Consider the following 9,682-nt stretch of genomic DNA (forward strand, 5'->3'; position numbering starts at 1 on the left):
GCGTAACTTGAGTGAACTGTGGTGGATAAGGGACAGTGAAAAGTGATATTATTGTAGCATTAACGTGGTCCTATTTATATTACTTTATTTAAATAAATACGTTAGTACGACGCAATTACTCTGTTTCGAAAACCAATGCAGAATTTTCGTTCCGGACATGACGCACTTTCAATTCACAAAAAATGTCCTTAAATGAAAAAAAAAAAAACAATCGCTTATATAGTTTTTGATGACAAATAAATTACATTTTCTAAGAGGAAATAAAGTTTAAAGAAAAAACATCAATTTTGTTCCGGACATGATGCAGTAGAGTAATCTTTAGATATCAACGACTGAAATTGCAGTCCATAAGATTTTCGAATCAAACTGGCATTCTAAAGACAAGGGAAGTTTTAAAGTTCCTTGTGAACTTGGTTCCGTTATTAAATCATAATTCATAAGCATTATATGATTAATTAAACTTACTGAATTTTTGTCAACTTTCGCAATATAAATTACTTCCACTACAATTCTTCAAATTTACTTCAATATCCGTTTTTTTTTTCGTGCAAAAACGGTTTTAATATCCGAAAAGTAGAGAGTTTGAGGATTTCATACATATATAACATGATGCGGTTTGGTTAGTTTCGAAAATGAACATGGAGGTTGGTATTTTGGTGGAATGACCCATATATAATTATTTTACACCTCTGTTTTAAAAACAGAGAAAAACTGCATTCATTAGAGCATTTTGAATGTTACAAAATGTTTAAAATTGGAAAATCGAGAAAACGAGTATCGAAGTACAGCATGTGTATGTTATATACCAGTGGACGTCAGCACTCACTGTAATGAGTAACGGGTAAGCAGTGCATCGTAATATGCACCGTCGTGCAGCAGGAAGAGGGAGAGAACATACCCGCCAGCAGCCATGGATGCACGCTAGTGTCTCTCTTATCCGAGGATAAGAGACCTTAGCCCGAGGGTGCACTGTGCTGATGACCACCGGCATATACTATCGATATCCTTCCTTCCTATATATATATATATATATCTACCACATACAAATTTTCTCCTATATAACAGCACGAAATATGAACTGAATGGAAAGTAAAATTAGTTAGAATGAAGAACAAAATCTGTCAGATTGACAGCTGAGTGTCAGTTTAAAGGGCTGCAGCTCCACGCACGCGCTGGTCCCTTTAAATTAGTTCTGAGGAGCTTTAAATTGACATACGGCCAAAATAAGCAGAGATTTATAAAACTGAAACATTATTGAGAATTAAGTTCTTCTTGAGACAAGCTTAACTTAAGCCAGGCCTGCCCCCTGGAGGCATGCAGATCCCAGGGCGTACAGCGAGGGACGGAGCATAGATAAATAAATAGAGCGTCATATTATTGCTGCATCTTGAGCATAGACAAATATTCTGAATCTGTTGCATCCTAGAACCCTCGTAACATATAAAACCGTGGAAATCTTCGTTTGTGCCGTATAGTTGTCACCTTTTGACAGCAGATGTCTCTGTAGGAAGTGCAGTGCCATCTATTGTTACAATATTAAATGGTTATTTGAGTTCGCCATCTCGTGGAAGGAAACGTAATGTGTATCACCAATTCACGGTGAAATCTAAAATACGAATACTGATACAGATATAATGTCTCCTGTAAGTTTTTTGTCACTTTCTTTTGATCAGTAAAAAGTCATTGCGTTTTAGTTTTTACCCTATCCTAGTTTCCTTCCGTTTTATCTTTCTCAAAATTCCTTTATGCACATCCATATTTAGCGTTGGCACTTGGCAGCATTGAATCTTGTCTGTTTTCTGTCTGCGTGGAAATTGTATAAACAATTGATATCGCGTCGTGAGGGGCGAAAATAAGTGAAAACAACTTGTATAAACAGAAAATATATTTATCATCATTCCTTCTGAAATAGAATTAATGTCTTTTATTTGTGTCACTCATTAGTCGATTACACGCGAATTGTTGTGAGAACGTAGAAATAATTTGTTCACTTATTTTGTTTTAGTACTGTATTTTCTGTCTTCCTAACCTTGCAAGTAAGTGTTTGGTTGATCATAATATTAACGATTGTTGCCGTGTTGAGCCAAAATACTTCACGGATTATAAGATTGGGTGAAACTTCAGTATCACCCCACACTACACAAGGGACAGAAAACGTACTTAAATTATTTTCACATTCCTCGGCCTAATACCTACAACTTAAATAATCCATTGAACTAACCCACTAACCTTGTCACATAACTAGTATTAATTTCACTTAAGCTGTCCCTTCATTTAACCCGTCTAATCCATAGAAAAACTTAACTCAGACGTCAGTCCCGAGTGTGGTGTGGAGTGATATGGAAGATTGGGGATTGAAGTGTACGGTAAAATTATTTAATAATATTGTACATTGTAATGGTAAAGATAGTAGCTCAGCCAGGATTTTAATCTGGGGAAGTGGAGAGGGTGCTAAAATGACATTACATGCTTGCAAGAATACGGCACTGCTTAGATCGCGGCCGTTTATGTTTTTCTGTACTGTGGATAAATCCAGTGAATGGTTGACGGAAGCTGTGTTCAAAGTGATAACATAGGCCTATCGAATTTTTTTTACATATTTGACCAAAGCAAGTAGGCCTACTTGTACTCTATAGACATTAAGTGACTTTGAAAGCTGTAATCGCGCTCATTCTTTACAATTTCTGTAAGGTATATGAAGTAGCTTTTAACATAAGAAGATCAGTAGTGAGTTCTGAATAGTATTTGAAGTTCTCATTGTATGGTTCTTGTTTCCGGTGTGCAGGATGGCGAAACCCAATGCTATCCACGACGCTGATGAGCTGAAGAAGATACTAAAGTTGAGAGAGAGGGAATTAAGAGAAACACAAGCCGAACTGGAAAAACTAAAACAAGAATCGGAAAGGGTAAGAGTTCTGCTGTTGTCGTATTTACAGTTACTGCTGAACACCTTAGATTAAGTCACCAGATAAGACTTTCTCCCTCAGAGCTATTTACTCATACCAGGCATTTACAAAATGGGCCGCTGAGTTAACTCTGTGGTAGTGTGTCTGTTTCCAGACTAGCCGGCTCGGGTTCGATTCCCAGCGGGGTTAGAAATTTTTAAGTAAAATTTCTATCTCTGGACTAGGAGAGATGGTCGTACACAACTTCTAATCACCAAATTGTGCACCAGTATGCCTGGGTTAAATCCCAAATCTCTCCGCAGTGCATATGAAGAGAAGGCATATGTCACTGTTGATAGTGATTCGTCCGTCAGATGTGGACGTTAAGCCTAGTGGCTCCCTTGATGCTATTCAACAGGCATAGGGTACGCCGGCACCGGGTTCGATTCCCGGCGGAGTCAGAAATTTTCATGTTTCTATCTCAGGACTAGGAGAGATGGCGGTGCACAACTTCTAATCACTAAATTGTGCACCAATATGCCTGGGTTAAATCCCAAATCTCTCCGCAGTGCATATGAAGAGAAGGCATATGTCACTGTTGATAGTGATTCGTCCGTCGGATGGGGACGTTAAGCCTAGTGGCTCCCTTGATGCTATTCGACAGGCATAGGGTACTTGCCGGCACCGGGTTCGATTCCCGGAGGAGTCAGAAATTTTCATGTGAAATTTCTATCTCTGGACTAGGAGACATATAGCTGTACACAACTTCTAATCACTAAATTGTGCACCAATATGCCTGGGTTAAATTCCAAATCTCTCCGCAGTGCATATGAAGAGAAGGCATATGTCACTGTTGATAGTAATTCGTCTGTCAGATGGGGACGTTAAGCGTGGCGGCCCCCTTGATGCTATTCGACAGGAGTAGGCTACTTGTCGCCACCTGGTTTCCTCTTCTCCCTTCTTCATTATCATCATCCACAGCCATTTCCTACACTCACCCTAGTACACGACATAACTCTTCACAGATACACGTCATGCATAAGGTGTCCTGCTAAAGTGGTGTGAAACTTAGGGCACAGTTCTGCCATTATCTGCAGTATGAGGAACCCGAATGACGAAAGTGAAGTGGGCAGGCATAAGGCACACACACACACACACACACACACACACACACACAATTTGTAACTGTGTCCAAAATGTGAAGATGGAATTAGAAATGTCGTGTTGTTTAGTAGTTGATAGTACATTCAGTAGCTGGTTGTGTGTTATTGTGTTTCTCATCACACTGTCACTTTACTGGCTGGGCTATATCTGAACCTGATACCTTTGTGCTTACAGGAGAAAGCAGAACTGAGACAGAAATATGAAGAAGAGCACCAGTTACGGCTCCAGCAGGAAGAAGTAAGTGATGAGCTGTTACCAGGGTTACAGATACAGTAATTGGGCAGTTGAGGGTACATTAAAGGTTGGAGCAGTAAGCAGGGAAAACTTTAAAACTTCACGCAGGCACTAAAGTGTGTTTCGAATGGTCCCTGACTTGAATGATAAGTGTGGGTACACCATTATATATCGCTACATAGTAACAGTAATAGCAATTGCCAACATCTAAAAGATGAAAAAGCCTGTAGCTAAATTCTGCATTGCTCAGGAAAAGTGACATAAGTCAGTTTCCACAAACCTTTTTTGATAATTTATTGACAACTTACACGGTTTATGTCGATTTGATTTTTTTCTGTATGAATTATTGTAATGGGAGAAATACTTATGTATTTTTTTCCAAGCGAGCAGATGTTCCGTAAGTTGTCAATAAATTATCAAAAAGGGTTTGTGGAAACTGACTTGTGTCACTTTTCCCAAGCACTGCAGAATTAAAGCGGTAGGTACAGCTTAAAGCAAGTAAAATTTTGGAAATATTCAACATTTTTTCCTCTATTATCGTGTACAATAATGAAAATTAGTATGTGTAAAACACTGTTCTTCTGCTATATGAAAAAAATATTTTTATGATTAAAAAAAAAATTATTTACATTTTTTTTTTTTTTTTCTTTCAAAATTCTGTTCACTTTTCAACAATCTGTGATGAAAACTTTTGTGTGTATTTATTGATGTCATATCTACAATATGATGCAAGATCACTTCTCTACCTTTGATAGAGTATCTGATAAAAAATAAATTCCTTTAAAAAATGGTCAAATATCAGTATTTTCTTCTAACACAAAATAAAAAAAAATATTTCATTTCATTCATTCATTTATTTTATTCCATAGATCTTACATGAGCAGTGAAGCTTTAAGATGTGGAACAAGTCAGAATTTTACAATATTACAATTACAATTTTTATAACTTTTTACTTTTACAATTTAGTAAATTTCTACAATTTTTACAATTTTGTGCAATTTTTAACAATATTTTGGCGAGATGTAGTGAGATGAGGTGAAGTCCGAGGATTCGCCAAAATATTACCTGGCATTTGCCTTTTGGTTGGGGAAAACCTCGGAAAAACCCAACCAGGTAATCAAATCAAAGGCGTTGATGCGAGGACTCGCCATAGACCATTCGGCTTCAGTCCCACGGCTGTGGAAAACGTCTGAAGAAACCAAAGACCAAAGGGGGATCCAACCCAAGCCCGAACGCAGCTCCGGATCAGCAGCCCAGCGAGTCTGCCGACTGAGCTACATCGATGGCTCTACTAAAAGTATACAATACATAGCCAATCAGTTTATTAAATTTACAAATGCAAACGATCATTCATCAGTTGAGCTATATGTATAATACAAAACAAGGAAGTTAATTAAATTTAAGGCATAAACAATTCAACCAATTGTGATATACAGAAATTGATAATACATATCATGCAAACTACTTCAAATTACAAACACAAACAATTTATCAATAGAGCTATATAAGTTACTATTCAACTTAAAGCATATACAATTCATCGGCCAAAACTATACAAATATATACAATACAAAGTAGCATACTTTCATTAAGCTATACAAATTTGTGCAGTTAATATCAAGTAGATTAATTAAATTTATAATCATAAACAATTCGTCAGTTGAGCTATACAGACTACTATACAATTTACAGCATATACAATTCATCAATTGAGCTATACAGACTACATTATGGAATGTAGTTGAAAGAACATGATATTGTAAACATGAGTTTCAGCAATAAAATAAAAGCGAGAGAACATTAAAAAGTTAACAATTTTATGAGTTATGAGGGAAACGCTTCATCACTGCACAATAAACTGCCACTATTTTGAATTTTGAAAAAAAATATACACAAATATTTTTTTCATACAGCAGAAGGACAATGTTTTAAACATACCAATTTTCATAATTGTACTAGATACAGTAATGGAGGAAAAAAATGTTGAATATTTCCAAAACGTTACTACCGTAAGCTGTACCTAACCCCTTAAAGAAGGCCAAAGACTGTGACAAGGTTAAAGTGGGTTAGATTAAGTGGTAGATAAGTGACAGGAGACGGAGCAGTGCAGTAGGGTTGGAGGAAAGAAGAGGACATTGCTATCCCATTTACCTGCATTAAAGCTGTAATAAAAAGAATAAGCATCAAAATAGAAATTAAATGTTTTAGTAAACTGGTGAAAAATAGGCCTAGCTGAATTCTGAAATTGAATTTATGTCCTAGGACAGGTACGGGCATGATAGGGGAAGTATGGAGGGCACAGAAAGAGTGGGGAGCATGAAACAAGTTTGATAGAAAGAGAGAGAGAATACCACAAGTAGTGATGAATCATAACATCGTTCACGAAGTTTTGTATTAACACTTGTTTCAAGTGTAAATAATGGTATATTTATGAACTGGCGTATTGTTAAAAATATACTTACTTACAAATGGCTTTTAAGAAACCCGCAAGTTCATTGTCGCCCTCACATAAGCCCGCCATCGGTCCCTATCCTCTGCAAGATTAATCCAGTCTCTATCATCATATCCCACCTTCCTCAAATATATTTTAATATTATCCTCCCATCTTTTTTACTGGTGATTTTATTCTTTTATAAACAAAGAATCCTGTTCCTAATTGGTGAATATTGCTTCCTTCCCTATAATACAACAAGTAATCTCCTATTTGTGATATGCCATTCCCATCTAACCTAACCTCTTGTACTCCCACAAAGTCTATTCTATATCTAGCGAGTTCTTTTGCTACTAATGTTACCTCACCTGTTCTATAAATACTAGTAACATTCAAAGTACCAAATCTCATAACCTTATTCCTTTGCTGTGTTCGTTCCAGAGGATCAGTCCCATTCCGAGGCTTATTGGTTTCGTAACAAGCTGTTTTTTACGGTGATGGTTGTTAGCCCTTCGCCCAACCCCCAACCTGGAGGACCACTCCTTATTGGCTCTCCACAACTGCTTATTCAATATATTCGCAGCTACCCTCCATAGCTGGAGGTATTTTCGCTTTTTTTTTATTATCCAAAACTTGTCGATGTTTGGTGAAAAAAAAAAAGGTATTGTGTCAAGATTCTGTCATTCATTCATAGTGTTACGCCAGAGGGTAGGTTTTTCACTGCAAACCCAGCATTCTCCATTCTTTCCTATTTTCTGCCTTCCTCTTAGTCTCTGCATATTGTTCATGTATCTCAGTGACGACCTTTGTGCAAGAGAGCTTTCTGCTGCACACGACCAGTTAGTGATAGCAGATTCAAAGACATTCCAGTGATGGATAGGCTACTGTCCCTAAGCATTGAAGCATCTCTATGCCACTCCTTCCCCCTGCAAATACTCTATGAGCTACATACTGTAGTCTGTACCGGGTGAAAATGCTCTTTACCGAACATTTTATATTGAGTAACTATTATTGGTTGTAGAAACAAAAGAATAGCATGGAATCTAAAGTTAGATGTAACGTGGCAAAGAAGGCCTGATGACCTAAACACCACCAGAATAAATAAAATTATTATTATTATTATTATTATTATTATTATTATTATTATTATTATTATTGATAATATTATTAATATCATTATTATTGCTGTTATTAATAATAATGTTATTGTTTTTATTATTATTAATATTATTATTATTTTTATTCATACTATTATTACTATTAATATTATTCCTTTCATTGTTAATAATATTATTATGATTATTATTATAATCCAGAATTGTTTATACTACAGACTTATCAGGAACGGCTGGTGAACCTCGGTCAAGAACTGGAGGCCGAGCGTGAGATGGGATGGCAGCTGGAAGTAGTAAGTGATGAGCTGTTGCCATGGTTACAGTTACTACATTGTTTTCAGTAATGATAAACACAATCACAACTGAGATCGAGACAAACTTAATTTCAGAATTTTTTTTATTACAGAGATACAAACAAGACCTGGGGAACCTCAGACAAGAGCTGGAGGCTGAACGTGAGATGAGGCGCCAGCAGGAAGCAGTAAGTGTGAGCTGTTACCATGGTTACAGTAATGATGGTTACAATTCAGATTGCTGCCAGCTGTAGTTGTAGGGCAAACTTAATTTCAGTTTTACTACTACTACTACTACTACTACTGCTGCTGCTGCTAGTACTACTACTATTGGCATTTGCACTTACTGTTTCTACTACTGACACATCTGCTGCTAGTATTAGGATGGAATTCATAGTCGTCACTTATAAATGAGTGAACCCTTAAGTCAGCGTTGTCAGACACAGCCTAAACGGAACGGAGCGCTCCACTATAACTCGTTGTGTGCTCTGGTGCTTCCACAGACATAAGCAAGTTCACGCTCCGACTGGACGTCTCTAGCACCACAACTGGTTTCGGAGCTTACAACTCTGACACTACTGCCTTAAGTGGTTACTTATACTCATTTCTAATTCATAGTTGTTCACATAATGAGTGAGTGAGCTCATCTGTACCCTTAAGTGACCACTCATTTTCAAAATGGATACCGAGAATGATTTTGAGGATTTTGTGGAGTTTGTTGAAAGAAATGAGGAAGGCATATGTGTCCCAAAAAGATATATTAGAGACATGGAGAATCCTTTGGAAATATATAATGGACTGGAATTTAAGAAACGATATCGTTTTTGCAAGACCACAGTTATTGATATTTTACTGCCTTTAATAGACAAATACTGTATGTTGCAAACAACAGAGGATTACTCCCATCGCTGTTGAAAATGTTGATAGCACTAAGATTTTATGCAGCATCATCATTTCAAGTAGGTTGTAATTACACTAGGTCTATTTCTCACAACAGAATTGATATACTTTATTAACACCGAAAACATTATTTTACAATTTTTGTTGTGCAGATATGTACTACGTAAGTCAGCCTATAGTGTGTAGAATAATTTCAAAAGTCTCCGGAGCAGTATCACGTCATATTAAGAGGTTCATAAAATTTTCAGCATCTGTAGAGATATTCAATGCATTAAAAGTGGACTTTTTTTTTAAGAAAACTGGTTTCCCGGGAGTTATCAGTGTTAATGATGGCTCATATGTATGTGTTCATTTCATTATCAATTCCACAGAAATCGAGTTCAGGGTCGTCTTCAACATTGGTGTCACCACCAGGTTTCAGTAAGCTTCTCTTTTCTACCTTCCTAAGGAAATTTTATATTTCCCCATAGTTTCTTCAACTGTTCGACATTCCTTGAAATATTTGCGGGATTGGAATTAAATTCTGATGCAGTAGATTCCCAAGCAGCTTTCTTTCTTCAAAAGAGACACATTTAGATTGCCTGTTTTCTACGATGTCTTTATCCCTTAAAACAAGCTCTCGAAGTAGAAGTCATTTCTCTTTGGAAAAATTCTTTCCTT

The 9,682-nt window shown here is 36.7% G+C and overlaps 1 protein-coding gene across 1 annotated transcript in view; it reads left to right on the forward strand.

The window, feature by feature from the left end:
* Positions 1–9,682, forward strand: part of LOC138695378 (trichohyalin-like) — a 66,500-nt gene that overhangs the window by 50,307 nt on the left and 6,511 nt on the right. The window contains exons 22-25 of the mRNA XM_069819795.1: positions 2,743–2,906; positions 4,224–4,286; positions 8,048–8,122; positions 8,236–8,310. Of these exons, the coding sequence (XP_069675896.1) occupies positions 2,743–2,906; positions 4,224–4,286; positions 8,048–8,122; positions 8,236–8,310 (377 nt within the window). The remainder of the gene's footprint in view (positions 1–2,742; positions 2,907–4,223; positions 4,287–8,047; positions 8,123–8,235; positions 8,311–9,682) is intronic.

Source organism: Periplaneta americana, chromosome 2, assembly GCF_040183065.1.
Source record: "Periplaneta americana isolate PAMFEO1 chromosome 2, P.americana_PAMFEO1_priV1, whole genome shotgun sequence".
NCBI lineage: Eukaryota > Metazoa > Arthropoda > Insecta > Blattodea > Blattidae > Periplaneta > Periplaneta americana.